Source organism: Drosophila ananassae, chromosome 3R, assembly GCF_017639315.1.
Source record: "Drosophila ananassae strain 14024-0371.13 chromosome 3R, ASM1763931v2, whole genome shotgun sequence".
In the NCBI taxonomy this organism is placed as follows: domain Eukaryota; kingdom Metazoa; phylum Arthropoda; class Insecta; order Diptera; family Drosophilidae; genus Drosophila; species Drosophila ananassae.
This window is the reverse complement of record NC_057930.1, coordinates 16,406,127-16,420,457: the sequence shown is the minus strand read 5'-3', so window position 1 is coordinate 16,420,457 and position 14,331 is coordinate 16,406,127. Positions and strand designations below refer to the sequence as shown.

At 44.7% G+C, this 14,331-nt stretch overlaps 5 protein-coding genes across 5 annotated transcripts; 1 reads left to right on the top strand and 4 right to left on the bottom strand.

The window, feature by feature from the left end:
- Positions 1 to 18: 18 nt before the first annotated feature.
- LOC6497056 (endoplasmic reticulum transmembrane helix translocase) lies at positions 19 to 4,468 on the bottom strand. Its single transcript, XM_001962804.4, has 7 exons — positions 2,294 to 4,468; positions 1,341 to 2,235; positions 1,088 to 1,284; positions 887 to 1,029; positions 698 to 830; positions 500 to 643; positions 19 to 441 (listed from the first exon to the last, which is right to left on the bottom strand). Exons 1-7 carry the CDS (start codon positions 4,316 to 4,318, stop codon positions 322 to 324), a joined length of 3,657 nt encoding a protein of 1,218 aa, XP_001962840.2. The 5' UTR covers positions 4,319 to 4,468; the 3' UTR covers positions 19 to 321.
- Positions 4,469 to 5,201: 733 nt separating this feature from the next.
- Positions 5,202 to 6,279, bottom strand: LOC6497055 (dynein axonemal assembly factor 4). The gene is made up of 2 exons (XM_001962805.4): positions 5,901 to 6,279; positions 5,202 to 5,817 (listed from the first exon to the last, which is right to left on the bottom strand). Exons 1-2 carry the CDS (start codon positions 6,065 to 6,067, stop codon positions 5,292 to 5,294), a joined length of 693 nt encoding a protein of 230 aa, XP_001962841.1. The 5' UTR covers positions 6,068 to 6,279; the 3' UTR covers positions 5,202 to 5,291.
- Positions 6,280 to 6,805: 526 nt separating this feature from the next.
- On the bottom strand, positions 6,806 to 7,574 carry LOC6497054 (exosome complex component CSL4). Its single transcript, XM_001962806.4, has 2 exons — positions 7,321 to 7,574; positions 6,806 to 7,268 (listed from the first exon to the last, which is right to left on the bottom strand). The coding sequence occupies exons 1-2, from the start codon at positions 7,477 to 7,479 to the stop codon at positions 6,819 to 6,821; spliced, it is 609 nt and encodes a 202-aa protein (XP_001962842.1). The 5' UTR covers positions 7,480 to 7,574; the 3' UTR covers positions 6,806 to 6,818.
- Positions 7,575 to 7,781: 207 nt separating this feature from the next.
- Positions 7,782 to 12,922, top strand: LOC6498449 (nuclear pore complex protein Nup160 homolog). Its single transcript, XM_001962807.4, has 14 exons — positions 7,782 to 7,970; positions 8,031 to 8,133; positions 8,197 to 8,679; positions 8,739 to 8,923; positions 8,978 to 9,390; positions 9,450 to 10,116; positions 10,178 to 10,283; positions 10,341 to 10,502; positions 10,557 to 10,799; positions 10,854 to 10,972; positions 11,036 to 11,650; positions 11,713 to 12,222; positions 12,279 to 12,676; positions 12,738 to 12,922. Exons 1-14 carry the CDS (start codon positions 7,874 to 7,876, stop codon positions 12,861 to 12,863), a joined length of 4,227 nt encoding a protein of 1,408 aa, XP_001962843.1. The 5' UTR covers positions 7,782 to 7,873; the 3' UTR covers positions 12,864 to 12,922.
- LOC6497053 (replication factor C subunit 3) lies at positions 12,881 to 14,202 on the bottom strand. The gene is made up of 2 exons (XM_001962808.4): positions 14,023 to 14,202; positions 12,881 to 13,947 (listed from the first exon to the last, which is right to left on the bottom strand). The coding sequence occupies exons 1-2, from the start codon at positions 14,080 to 14,082 to the stop codon at positions 12,937 to 12,939; spliced, it is 1,071 nt and encodes a 356-aa protein (XP_001962844.1). The 5' UTR covers positions 14,083 to 14,202; the 3' UTR covers positions 12,881 to 12,936.
- Between the last annotated feature and the right edge of the window lie 129 nt (positions 14,203 to 14,331).

Below are 14,331 nucleotides of genomic sequence, written 5' to 3'. Positions count from 1 at the left end.
AAAGCAATTTTTTAAAAATAGTTTTTTTCAATTGTCTATTTTAATCGCATTACAAATTTTACGACAATTTCACTAGTTGCGAATACGGGTCTCGATCATACTTTACGTTCTTTTGTTAAATCTATATAATATATTTTTCCCGATAATATACAGTCCGATAATAAAATTAAATGCATTATACTGTTTTCATGATGCGGAGTTCGATACATGCGGAGAAACCGACCTTATAAACGTCTTAAGGTATACAAACAAAATATTGGAACGTTGGGGGTTTTCAAGTGGCTCTGGCTCCTTGTCTTAAGCATTTATTTCTATATAGACCTAACAGTTAAGCACTTTGGACTTTCGACGCGTCTCCCCGAAAAGAAATGAGCAAACTCGATCCAATGTAAAGGCCCCCAGAATATCCAGGACCAGTACCATTAGCAAAGTTGTACGGAACTGTAAAGATTACTCGGATTGTAAATGGATGTAGAGATCGGCAGACCGAATCACTTACCTCAGTTGGGAATTGAATGATTTCAAAAAACTCCGTCAATTCGGGTGCAAGACCCGTGGATAAGAGCAGCACCAAGGTGGCGGATGCTCCGATAGCATACATTAACATACGATTGGAGCGCAAGCTCTCCATGAACGGATGTCCCTGAAAAAAATAGATTTTTAAACTGTCTTTCAGGACAAATATTAACCCTCTTACCTTATAATTGACTGCTATAGTTGCCACTTGCAGGGATAAACAGATGATGTAGACCGTACTGCTTACAATGTTTGGATCGTATTTGGTCTTTTCCTCGGCATCCATGTCAATATACAACTTCACTTTGCCGACTCTGCCAATAAAAGTTACGTTTATGTTTATGTCTTTTAAAATAAGAAGGAAACTTACCTAGGAGGTGCCAATTTGGTAGCTTCACTAGTCAAATAATAGAGCGTTCCAAAGTGAACAGCGAATTGTGTGAGAATGGTGGAAATTGTGTATAAATTGAAAATGTTTGGCAGAGGTGCCACCTTGGAAAGTGTTTTCAGAGGCTGAAAAAAAGGTTCAATTTAAAGAAGTTATTAAAACAAATAATGTTCAAACACCAACCTTTGCTCGCGTGATAAACAGGAAGCAGGCAGCAATGAAAATGCCCTGCATGGTAGCCTGAGTATCACTGAACTTGACGCCATCAATATACAGCACAGACTGGCAATAGGCCTGTATGAGAGCATTCAGAGCGAGGATCTTGAACATCTGAAGAGTGGTGACCAGAGTGCAGCGACCTTGTTTAATAATATGATTGACTGCAAAGAAATCGTTTTAAAATTAAACTGATTTTTAAATATTTTTCATTTCCCACCGCATACAATCGAGGATGATTTACTGGTGAAGGGCGCTGCAATGGAGGCATCACCCAGCTTGACCATCGTCTGCTCCTCAATGTCCCGCAGAGCACTCTGCAGGCGAGCTTGCGTCTGGTTGAGTTGTTCCTGCCGACGTCGGAGTGCCCGCTCCCGTGGAGTAAGCTGCTGATTGGCTTGGTTGGCCGCTTGAGTTGCCGCTGCTGCTGCTTGTAGTTGCTGCTCATCTTCGGGACGCTTCTTCTTCACCGGTGCACTGGTTAGCAACGAAACTCCAACATTGGCATGCTTCAGAGCTCCCACGTCGTTCGTACCATCACCACACATCAAAGTGCAGTATCCCAAGTGCTTAAGCTGCGTGATGACAAACTCCTTCTGCTTGGGAGCGAACCGGGCGCATATTGTAATCTGTGGCAGTATTTGGCGCATATAGTCCGGTTCATGCTGCTGGAGGTACATCAGAGCCTCGCCCGTAATGCACAAATCATGAGTGGCTAGTATCAACGATATGCTCTTCGGACGGTTCTCCAGTTTGTAGGTTTGCTCCCCATCGATGGACGTCCAACTCCAAGAGTCCTCCTCTATGTTTTTAGGCGGCGTTAGAATCAGAAGCTTCTTTCGCGTAAAGCGCAGCTCCCGAGCCACGTGGCAAGCTGTTAAGGGATTGTCTCCCGTAATCATGACCACCTTGTGGGAGGACTGAATCAGCTCCTTGATTACCGCCTTCGAGTCGGGCTTCATGGGGCAGGATATGATGACAAAGCCAGCAAAGGTCAGGTCACACTCCACTTCATCACGTTTCAGTTCCCGAACTCTTTGCGCGCTCAAAGAGCCGAACTCCTTAATACCTAGGGCCAGGACACGGGCACCTCGACGGGCATACTCCAAATAAACCTAAAAGATAATCATTAAGTTAACAAACAATGAAAAATAGTAATAATTCAATAATTACCTTCTCATAATCTGCAGGCACCACAGTCAACATCTTCTGAATAACCTCGGGGGCACCCTTGACTGCTCCGATATGCCTCACCTCGTTGGAATAAGGAATCAAATAACCAGCTAGAACAGACATTCGTTTCAGTGCCGAAGAAAAGTGGTAACGCGCCATAATCTTCAGGGGCTTAAGCTGCGTCCTCTTCGGAATAACACTATCCATCTTGGTAAGATTCCAGTCCACGGCGGCCAGGGTAGCCTTCTCGAGCGGATCACCAACTAATCCATCGTCCAACAGCGCCAGGGAGTGACAGCAGGCTAGTACCTGTACCGTATTTGGCTCCGCCTGATCGATAGGAACGCAGACTCCATTGGGAGCCAGTCCCGCTATACCCTCGACCATCAAGTTATCCGTAGTCAGAGTGCCAGTCTTGTCGAAGCAGCAGATCTGCACCTTTCCGGCGAAGGGAATCCTAAAGGGTTCCGTGCAAAAGACAAATAGCTTGGTTAGCTGGATAAGTGACGTGTTGACAGCCAGTGTAAGCTCGATCGGCAGGTCTGGCGGAATGATGGCCGTTAGGATCAGGGTGCATTCCAGGAATAGTTTGTAGCGATTGCGTTCGGGATCCTCGCTGCCCTTCACCCAGACGTAAGATGCGGCAGCTACGGCAAAGACCATGAGGAAGGCAATGAATGCGAAGGTTTCCGCATTGTTCTCCGTGGCCCGGTTAGCACCAAATAGGATGGTGCGGAGCAACTTCCCCTGAGAGGTGTTGAATCCAGTTCGAATAACATAGCCAATGCAACCGCCATCCGGAGCACGAAGGGATTCCTTTGTAGGAGCGGTGTGCTGAACCACCTTGGTGCCGCCAAAGAGAACGAACAGCTTACCCTCCCCATCGGTATCCAGTTCTGTATCTAAATTGTCCAGAGACTCCAGCGATTCCTTCATTTGTGGCACCGATTCTCCAGTCAGCATGGACTCGTCCACGATGCAGGATCCACGCAGAATGACCAAATCGCAGGGAACAAGGTTGTCATTCTGGGAACGCGTTACGGAAATCAAGTCTCCAGGCAGCAGTTCATCCGAGCCGATGTGGCGCCACTTGTTCTGCCGGAAGGCGTAGATCTGATACGGCTTGTTGCCCATTTTTCGGATCTCGGACATGTTACGGAGCTGCTGCTTCACAATGGTGCACTCGAAGGCAATCAACATGAATAGAGTGAACAAGGAGTAGTACCAGTAATCGTCCATGCACCAGAGACCCACGGAAAATACCTGGAACACAAAGAACGGAGCCGTGGCGCGTTCAATGAACAGTTCGTGGAATTCGGGCACAACCATATCCATTTCATTGTTCCCATATGTCAGGGTGGACGCTTTGATGGCTTCGTCAGACTCCAGGCCTCGGGATGACGCGTAGCTGCTTAGTAGTCCGTTTACAGGGAACTCCACAGATCGAAAAGTCTTGCGATCCTGGCACCACACATACTTCGTCTTTTGGAAAACGAGGTAATACTGCGTAGTTCCGTCCTCGAGTTTGGCGGAACGTACTGGAACGATCTTTGAGTTGCCATTGTTAGCCGTGGGCACCACCTTGGCCAGAACATTGGGTCCCGGCAACTTCACCCGGCGACAGGTCAGGAAGGCTAGCACATGGACGCTCCAGTAACAGAAGAGCAATGTAAGCACATGCAGAAATGCGATCGCCAAAACGCCGATGAATCCCACATCGTTCCACGTAGTGCCTACGTCCGTCGTCGTTGAGTTTTCAGGCGGAACAAAGTCATCCTCACCCGGTGAGTTGCTTCCGTAAACGTGGATCCACAAGTAGAAGGCACCGAGGTACAGCGGCACAAAGGGCAGTACCACTCCCGTCAGCGGCGTGGGGATGCGCACGTGCAGGCTTACATACTGCACCAGGTCATCCAGTTTGGCGGTTGGCAGTGCTCCTTTCCGATTTTCCGCATCTCCGTCAGCACCTCTGGGGCTCCCGACGCCCATTTCTTTTCCGTCACTCTCTGCGTCTAGCTCGCTCATCAGTTTGCTATAATACTCTGTCCTGTTACGTCGGCGGATTTCTGGGAATTTAAGGAGCTTCCTAAAGTTGTAATGTCATAGCGGCAACAAAAATGTGAAAAAAGCAACGTCGAACGTTTAGAGTTTGATTCGATGTTTCCCAACACTGACTACTGCGTCAGCTGATGCTATTAATTAGAAATTATATCGATAATTCAATAACAGTCTATTATAATCATTTTTAACCAAAAACAAGTTTAATCAATTACCAAATTATAAAACAAATGTTTTTTTTATAAATTTTAATTATTTAATTTATAATTATATTTTATTCATACCATACCATAGACGAATACTCAAAGATAATTAAAAATATATCTAATATTTGAATTTTAAATTTAAAATAAAATTTAGAAAACTTAAAATTTTAATTTTAAAAATGCTTTTTTAAAAAACCTTTTATTGTGTTTTTTTCATATTAGAAATAAGTCAGTCAAATTTAATAATAACAGTCTTTATTTGGTTTTTGGTTTGACTTCTTTACATGTTTTAAAAAAATCTTTATTCCCTGGGCTATCCGAGGCCTAAATTACCTCGTAAATTAAAAATAGATTTATCTTATGAACTGTATAGTAACCAGTTGCCTCTGTGCATTAACAAACTGTAACTCCATCACCTAAAATTATTTAGGTAGTCATGGATATGATCAAACTCTGTATCTTCTGAAAGAAGTAAAATATCAACCCTATTTTTAAATTTATGGATATTAATACACAGCTAGAAAGTTTGAAAATTTCGAAATTAAGCAGGTGATTTAGACAGAAATGGAAAACTATAGTACCCCGGAGTAACAAAGTCGAAAAAATCGTCTATAGCGTACCTTCTTGTTAGTAATAGTACCTAATTTAATGCAAAAACACGCGAAGATTTATTATATTAAATAGGAAACATTAGCATTGTTTAACAGACGCTCTATTTAAACATAAACTTATATTTAATCGTCGAGGCTTTCCATGGGCAAGTTACCGGCCGCATTGGGTCCTCCGGCGGCGGCATAAGCCGTCTCCATATTGGACTGCGACTCCCGCTTGGGTGTGCTCCGCTTGTGCTGAGTTGTGAAGCACACATTGATCCGCCCACTGCCTCGGATGGCGGACATGGGTTGCCGTATAAGAGGTGTAGCAAGGCGATCGGAAGGGGGATTAGGGTTGGTTTTGACCTCCTTTCGAACATCTACCACAAGGGCGTCCCGGACAGACGTCTCCTGGAACTGCTTCAGCCGTTCTCTCATAGCGGTTTCCCGTTTAATCTCCTTTTCTATTTCCGCCCGCCGTTTCTTATCGAACCTTTCCAGGGCCATCTCATCCCGCTTCTTGTTTCGCTCCACGATCAGATCAGCTATCTCCAGGCGCTTCTGCAGGAGTGTTTCCTTGTCCAGCTTCTGGAACATCTCCGGCCACAGACCTTTTTCCTTCTTAACAAGCACAATACGAGCTTCGTTTTTAAAAATGCGACAAAAACTGTAAGAAATTATAAAGCATATACAAATATTTTACTTGCTAACAAAAAAAATGTCTATGATTTTAAATAAATTATAACTAACCTGGCCATTTCGTCGATTTCCTGAACCAAGTGGCGCTCGAAGAAAATGGGCGGATTGTTGAATTTTAAATACTGAGGAAGCAGTACCACGTCTGGCTTGCGAGTCACCAGTCGATTGAGTTCAATGGATATTTTAATATCATCCTCCGTCTGAGATATCTGAACCATGATGAGTTGCTGTTTGGCTTCCGTTTCAGGTGGCGATAGATCTGAGTCCGAACGGGATATGGTGGCTTTTGTTGCTGGACTTCGACTGACAAAGAACTGTCAATGGCTTCTAACTTATATTTTTAATCTATCCGAATGTAGCGACGATTCAACGACATCTACAACAGCGCCAACTACCCGGCCATCTGTCTATTGGCTCCGTTTCTGTCTGTTTACTTTAAATATAAACCGGGGTTAAAAGTTCGAACAACCAAAACGAGCCGTCGCGTTGGCCATCGACCAAACAATGATTGGCTTACGGTACAAGTACCCCATTTCGGGAACCGGGAATCATTTCAAGCGACTTCCTGCCCATGGACCCACCTGTTAAATTTATGCATTTGCATTTTTGGCAACACAAGGCACGCTGGCCTAGTCCAGGATCCATAGCTCTCCCTGTAACTCCTGCTCATTTGATTGAATTAGTCGCGACTTAAGCACGCAAGGCGAATCCTATTTGCATAGAAATCGCAATCCATCAAAAACAGCTCGTCGTGACATTGATTGGAAAAGGGTTACTGTTTATTTTACGTCTCTGACGCTAGAACCTGCTTTTATAGTCATGCTTCATTTATTGCATGATGTTGGAATTTGATTTATAATTTAGACAAATCGTATATATCTACTCTGCAATCTTTAAGTTCATATAAATCATAAATATTCTTTATCCCTATCCTCCCACTAATAACGATACTTTCCTTTCAATTGTGATTTATGAATTTATTGTGCTTTCTGGCAGGACTTTAGCAACTTTTCGGGACTCTTTGATGGTGGTCAGTGGGCACTGCATCTCACTCCATCCGACAGGAACCATGGGAACTCGGGTCTTACGGACATCGCTGGCGTAGGCGATTACCACGCCCAGCTCATTCTCGGCCGTGGTCAAAAGAAACGACTGCTCCATTTGATTGATGACACGTGCGAGAATCACATCACCTGGCTTGAATGACTTGTATATGTCCACACGGTCTTTCTCCGTTTCCCGTACATCCTCCTTTCGCAAGAGTCCACGATAGCTGTTCTCCAGAAGTACATTCCGCACACAGAATATGGCACACTTGACGAACTTGGGAGTGGTAACTAGGACGCGTGCAGTAACTATATCGCCGGTGGTTGGAATTGTTAGATGGAAGCCCGGCTTGTGTACGTTCACCACCTGACACTGCAATGCGGATATAAGACATAAGTTTATCTAAATCAGAAATTTAACTCACATTTTCTCCCGATTCCTCAATGTTTACAATTCCTGATTTGGAGGCATATATATATCCATTCTGTTCGTACGTCCCCACTCCCAGGACTATGTTGTCTTCAATTCTACAGAGGCGCTCTCCCGGAAGGCACACTATGGTCTCCTCGCCTGATGAACCCATGCTTTAAGTGCTTTTTGAAATGAATATTTAAAAATTATAAAGCCGCTTCTACAAAACATGCGTTTCGCATAATTTCTTATCGATAACGATTATCGATAGATCTTACCATACGATTTCAAATATATTTATGTACTTTAGCTGCTAGTTGAGGAATTTTCAATTTGAATTAACTGAGTCATAATGAATATATATAATAACTATACTTATTTAATTTCATCTTATTTTTATTTAAATTTCTTAAGATATTCTGATAAAAACGAAAGCGACATTTTTGTGGGGTCTCAAAACCGTGACTTCTCGTTTTTCAACACTAAAACTGTTGAGCGTGTTTATGGTGCCGCCGGTGCCGCCAATATTTTACAGTTTTTTGAGATAATTTTGGAGAATTCTCAGTATGCCCACAAACAAACTGCGAGCCAACATGAGCTACCGCGAGGTCATCCCAAAAAACCTCAGTCCGCCGGAATGGATAGATGTAAAAATCAATACGGGTAGGTCTGGAGCCGGTGGCCAAGTACCTTCATCAAAACATTGAATTCTTTGTGAAATAGGAACCCAAAGCACTCTGCAGGATCTGAAAACATTTGAGTCCTCTGGAGGCTACTGCTACAAGAACCGAGGAAACGCCCAGAATAGAAACCGGTTCATCTACTGGTCTGTACTTAGCTTCCAGAATGAAATTAATTATTAACCATATTCATGTGTGTTTCCCAATAGGCGCACACAACAAGATGTCCTGGAACTCGTGGAAATCAGCTTGGATATCTCTCTTCAGAGGAACCACCTGCGGCTGCGCTTCACCGACTCCGCCGTGTTGAATGTTTTCCTTAAGGAAGACGCTAACACCTTGAACTTGCTTGTGGTCACCGTCAGCAGTGTCCACCGCTACGCTTTCCCTCTGAAAACGACCGGCCTTGCAGGACTATCTGAGGATCAAACATCGCAGTCCATTTTTTACGATGTCAGTGAAAAGATAAACGATCCGAGCAGTTTCCATGTAACGGATGGCTTGGGAAACCTGCCCAGTGTGGCGGTATCCTACCTGTCGCAGGATTCCCAGACTGCCTACTTCGCGGTGGCCTACCAGGAGAAACTCCTCATGCACGTGATGAACTGTGCCACTGGCCAAACGATTAGTAACGAAATCAAGGAACCGCATTTGATGCCACGCTTTCTTTCTAACCTTAAGGGTGCCTTGACGTAAGCATATTTAATTAATTATTTATGAATTATTCAATCTAGATTTTTGTTTTCTTCAGTGGCCGCTCCGAAGCCCCAGAAGCAGCTATTTCGATGGCCTTCAGCGAGATCGAGGGTCAATTCTTTCTCCTTGTCCTGTACCGCAATAATGAGCTGCGGTTATGGTCGCTAGACAACGTGCAGACATTGGCCAGCATTAATTGTTCCTCAAGATCCACCCACGGTGGTTCAGGCACCCAAGGACGTAAGCAGTGATCTTAATATCCTTCCCCAATATATTAATGAGACATCCTTACAGCTCAGAGCAATCAGTTGCGGAAAATCAACGATCAGGACTTTTGTTTGTTTCTCTCCCACGACATGGGCGCTGAGTTCATTTGCGTCAGCATCATGCCCGACGTGGAGGATGTCAGAGGTCTGAAACTGGTGGTGCAGCACTCACTGTCTGCCCCACAAATGGACCTGGCGGACTTTGACGCCACGTCATCGCACATCTGGGCTCTTTGGAGCAACGCTGATGGGGACTATCATGTTTCAGCCATTTATCTTGGCTCGAACGATGCTATCAAGTGGGTTTCAGCTGCCCTGGAGCCTCCGCCAGATCGCTACTCCCTCAATTTGGAGCGGGGCATTGATCCCCGCCAGGCATACTGCTCCTACATATTCCATCCAGGCCGATTCGATCGGAATATTATTGCCAAGGCTCTATATGTGAGTAACAACACTTTCTGGTTAGCAATTTATCTTAATTCCGTTTTTATGTTCTTTAGATGTTCCGGCGCGTCAACATGCAGTTCGATGTGAAGCAGTTGTCCATGTCGATGCTCAAGGATCAGGTCTGCCAGGCCGTCGAGGACGAAATCCAAAACGAACTGAAGGACTTTGTTGTTAGCGACGATGAGTATCTGGAGATAGCCACCCGGCTATGGGACAGATTCTATTCGTGCTGCGAGCAATACCATATGAAGTTTGCGGAGCCCACTGGGCTTGCAGTTTTGGAAGACATGGATGCAGTCTGCTTGGTCCGGAGACAATCTTTCTCCCTTTTACGTCCTTGTGAGGTTCTGGAACATCTGTTGCTCATTGGCGAGCACAACGAAGAAGTGGCCACCTATGTGGCGCCATTGTTCCGAAACAATCCCGCGACAGCCAAGGGCTTTGTTGATCTTATGAATGTTATTACCCTGCTGGACAAGCTAATCTCGGAGGACATAAAGATGGAACTGGATAATCAGCTGTACCAGAGGGCATCGCCGCTCGAAGTGATTTCCAAACTAGTAACCAGAATAACAGTGGGCGACGACAACGGCCCAATGTTGCCATCGAATTGTATGAAACAGATGCACCAGAAACTTCAGGAAATTCCAAACCTTAAACCCGCTGTGGACGTCCTGCTGGATGTTCTCTGCATGATTGATCCCGATGCCCCAAGGAATGGTAAGATCCACTAATAACATTTTTTTTCTATAAAATTAACCTTTTTTTTATAACTTATTAGATTATTCTGGTTGCACTCGATTTCTTCAGCCAACTGGAGCTCTATTTGGCAGCGAATATGGGTTATCCATTCTAGCCGAGACCGTGAGACAGATGGCAACTATACGGTGAGTTCTAGTGGCTATTTAATTTCTTAATTCTAAAACATTTCTTTTCCATTACAGATTTTCCGTTTGCCGAAACCTCCTAGTGTTGCAGTTCATGGTTTATGGAAGTGATGGAATGGACAGCGAATGCATGCTCACAAATATAAACTACCTGAACTCCTACTACACTCTAATGTGGATTTCTGAGACAGCCATTCCCGCCAATACCCCAGCTGGATTGTAAGGATAGAGATGTTAGCTCTTTGGGTGAATTTTTATTTTAATGCCTTTCAGTGAGGCTTCCATTCAGCGCTTGAGCCGTGCGCAACTGTTTAATGGATACACCAGGCCATACGCCAGCCACTTGAGGAACCATGGTCATGACCAAACCACTTTGCTCAGCCTCTTCCTTCAGTCCAAGGGACTCTTCTGCGCTCTGACCGTGCTAATAAAAAATGCCGGAATGCAGATGGAAACGGAGCAGTTAAGTCTTCGGGAGTCGCTGTTGCAGCTTGTGGGATTCGTCAATAAAATTCTGTAAGAGGATCTATAACTCTCTTCATTCGTATATAATACCCTTTTATCTTCTAGTTGGCCGGAGTCTCCGGAATACATTTTCCCCGAGTGGTTGTTTGGAACGTGCCATCACACTATCGTCCAGGATTATGTGCGCATTCTATCCAACTGGTGTAAAGTAAATAGTCACTCTAGTAAGTACATAATTAATAGGTTTTTATTCTCTCGTATGATGTAATGAAATCTGTCTCTTCTAGGGCGCTTTATGCTTGCTGTTTCTCTATTGGATTGCGGAGAAGCTCATAAAGCCGTTGATCTTTTCCAGCATACGGCTGAAGGAATTCTAGCGGAAGAGTTTCTATTTGAGCACGTCCTCAAGAACACTCCGATATACTCCGATCTGAAAGAGATAATTAGTAGCAACAAGAAAATCTCAGTGGAAAACGTGAAACTAGCCAAGGTTCACTACTATCTGAAGGTTATTCAGCTATTTGAGCAACACTCCGCTCTAGACTACATTATCCAATTGGCGCACTTGGCCATGAATGTGCTGCGCCGCGATGATCCCCAATTGCCAATGTTCCAGTCGATTGTTTTCAATAATCATCTTCAGTTGGGTCATTACGAGGAGGCCTATCATGCCCTCGTTTACAATGCTGATATTTCCAGAAGGAAGGATTGTTTGCGGCAACTGGTCATTACACTGTTTCAGAGCAAAAGTCTGCATCTGCTTATGCAGTTTCCGTATACAGGTCTGCAGGACGAGTTTGAGAGCATCGTCGAGTCCAGGGCGCGATCCATCAGCATCGATCAAAACGAAGTCTATAACTTTTTGTATGCCTTCCACACGAATAAGGGAAATATGAGAAAAGGTTTGTGTGACTTCATTTTTCCCATAACATTGATATTTTATTAATAAAACTTTTCCTTTTAGCTGCAACGGTTATGTTCGAGCAGGCCATGCGGCTTCAGGTTGACAGCGATGCCCCCAATGCGTTGGAAAAACGTTGTTCTTCGCTTCTCATTGCCATAAACTGCTTGAATTTAGTCGATCATCGGTACAGATGGATTGCTAAGCCTACGATCGGCGATGAGGAAGTGGCTCCGATGGACGAGGAACAGGACAACCCGGATGGAGTGCCCAAAGGTCAAGAGGTGGTGGTGCTGGAGCTAGACGACATTCGACGGGAACTGGTGCACGCAGAAGCTCTTTTGGAACTTTCTCACCACAGAAAGGGCGTTGCTTCATTGGACAAGATCACCCCGGAGGAACTCTCTTGCCTGCTGGTTAGCACAGGCCTCTACACCAGTGCCCTAAAACTCCACCGCGGCCATACGTTCTCCGTGCTGCCGATCTTCGAGGGTCTGGCTACAGCCTGCGTTACTGCCACCGAGGAGAAGGATGTGGATGCCTGGGGGTGGCTCCAAAACAATGATCTGGCGGGTGAGTACAAAAGTATATCTTTAAGTTTCGACATTTTCTGAATATCCTTTTTCCAGATCTTCCTCATCGCAACAACGCTGCCGACATGGCCTGGACGTTGCTGCAGAAGCTCCTGGTGAATCACGAGTCAAAAGATTCCACCCTGATCAAAAAGGGGGTAGTGAACAGACTGTTGACACTAAACTCCTTTGTGCCCCAATGGCTGATTGAATCCTACAAGTTGGCCAACTCCCGGGAGCTGCTCCAATTATTTGTCAAGCACAACCGCCTTCTAGAGGCAGCCGACTTGGCCTGTGAGATGATATGCGCAATGTTGGGAGCTGGCTGCGAGTATTTCGAGTTCAGACAATCAGTGGCTGTCACCAACCCTCAGCTCTCCTTCCCCACCAACACAATCGATCTGCTTCTCCATGGACTTAAAATCAACATGAACGAAGACATCGAATACGAAATGGTAACATAAATCTCAATTTTTTATCTTCGCTTCATAAATTACATTATATTTCACTTGCCAGGCCTACGGCAAACTCGAAGAGGAGGTACAAAGATACATCGAAATCGTAAAGCGCACAACAGAAGACAAAATGAGTTTAGCCATCCTACACAACCGAGAGGAACTGCGACAACAGGCGCTGTTTTAGGAAATAAGTTCATTTAGTTAAGTTTTAAAATAAAAAAATCTTTTATTAATATGAAAAAAGATAAGTGGCAGCATTAGAAGTCATCCGTCAATACCAGCTCAGACAGAAACTTTTTGTAAATGTTCATAAACTGTGCCACAAAGGCCTCCAAGTGAAATATGTGCTTCGCTCCGGCTTGCATCCTGTGCTCGTACTCCGTGGCAAACTCCAGGGTTTTTGCCTTGATGGACATGTCGCAGTTGTTCACCAGATTCTCTACTAGACCGCGAAAGATAAGGTTGGATGGCACACCTTGAATAAGAAGCTCGTATAGACGCTCGCGTATCTTCTCTAGCTTGGCGGGGGTTTGTTCGCTGATGATCTGTGATGCAGTGTCGCGCAAGAACGCCTGCCAGTCCAAATCGGGAATCTCTTGGTTGGCTGTAAACGGAACCTTGGCCACTTTTGCCGCCTCAAGCATAAGAAGAGCGCGCCGGAGATTGCGCTCAGACTTTTCCACTAACCGCTTGGCCAGTTCTGGCGGCAAGGTGAGTCCCTCGCGCTTGCAGGTGTTCTGCAGAATGGAGACGATTTCTGGTTCGCTAGGGGCAGACACTCTTATGCCGAGGCAACGCGATCGGATGGCCGGAATGATGCGAGAGGTGGAGTTCACGGAGATTATTATCCGGCATGTAGCCACATACTTTTCCATGGTGCGGCGCAAGGCATGCTGGGCATCTTTGGTCAGTTCGTCGCCTTCGGAGATGACGATTACTTTAAACTCTCGCTGGCCACTGATCTCAATCTGGTGCGTCTGAGCCACCTGTTTGATGAGGTCGACCACGACTGTGCGGTCATATATTCCAGCGTCGGACGGATTCACCTCCAGGTGATAGTTACTGCTGACAGTCATCACCTCTATCTTGCGGTTCGAAGGAGTGGTAAAAGTCATGGTCTCGCTCCTCAGTCGTTCCACTCCAGATCCATACATCTCCCTCAGCAGGCACATAATTCTGGTTTTCTTTCCAGACCCAGACGGCCCATAAAACATTAGATGGGGGAAATCGCTCTGTTTGCAGAGGTTTCGCAAGTTCTCTGCTTGATCCTGTTCCGAGTTTAGAAATTAAATGCAAAGATTCGAGTTAGTGATTGATCGAATGTGGTATACTTTCTACTTTACCTTGTGGTAATCTAATTTGGACAGCTCTCGTGGCCGGTACTTATCCACCCATAATGCCATATTACCTTTTTAAACAATACTTTTAACAATAATTAAAGAAAATTGTATTTAATCTCCAAATTTCGGCATGCGCGCCTTTTTACACAATTGGGCTTTAGAGTTTGAGTGTTGTAAAATGTTTTCTATAAAATAAGAAAATTTTGTCACAAATTGTAACTCTATAAAAATTATGGATTTATGTTCAAATTTTAACTTAAAAATACGCATGTTTTTAGAAGATCAAATTGTATTTCCTTTTAGCAAATTTAT

Excerpts from the sequence above, each read along its gene's own strand:
- LOC6498449 (XM_001962807.4), top strand. The coding sequence starts at position 7,874 with ATGCCCACAAACAAACTGCGAGCCAACATGAGCTACCGCGAGGTCATC. Across the intron at positions 10,117-10,177 it reads TCCCGATGCCCCAAGGAATG|ATTATTCTGGTTGCACTCGA; the intron begins GTAAGATCCACT and ends ATAACTTATTAG. Across the intron at positions 11,651-11,712 it reads TAAGGGAAATATGAGAAAAG|CTGCAACGGTTATGTTCGAG; the intron begins GTTTGTGTGACT and ends TTTTCCTTTTAG.
- LOC6497055 (XM_001962805.4), bottom strand. The coding sequence starts at position 6,067 with ATGGTTCAGATATCTCAGACGGAGGATGATATTAAAATATCCATTGAA. Across the intron at positions 5,818-5,900 it reads GAAATCGACGAAATGGCCAG|TTTTTGTCGCATTTTTAAAA; the intron begins GTTAGTTATAAT and ends AATTTCTTACAG.
- LOC6497053 (XM_001962808.4), bottom strand. The coding sequence starts at position 14,082 with ATGGCATTATGGGTGGATAAGTACCGGCCACGAGAGCTGTCCAAATTA. Across the intron at positions 13,948-14,022 it reads CCAAATTAGATTACCACAAG|GATCAAGCAGAGAACTTGCG; the intron begins GTAAAGTAGAAA and ends AACTCGGAACAG.
- LOC6497056 (XM_001962804.4), bottom strand. The coding sequence starts at position 4,318 with ATGAGCGAGCTAGACGCAGAGAGTGACGGAAAAGAAATGGGCGTCGGG. Across the intron at positions 2,236-2,293 it reads TGCCTGCAGATTATGAGAAG|GTTTATTTGGAGTATGCCCG; the intron begins GTAATTATTGAA and ends ATTATCTTTTAG. Across the intron at positions 644-697 it reads CTATAGCAGTCAATTATAAG|GGACATCCGTTCATGGAGAG; the intron begins GTAAGAGGGTTA and ends TATTTTTTTCAG.
- LOC6497054 (XM_001962806.4), bottom strand. The coding sequence starts at position 7,479 with ATGGGTTCATCAGGCGAGGAGACCATAGTGTGCCTTCCGGGAGAGCGC. Across the intron at positions 7,269-7,320 it reads TTGAGGAATCGGGAGAAAAT|TGTCAGGTGGTGAACGTACA; the intron begins GTGAGTTAAATT and ends TCCGCATTGCAG.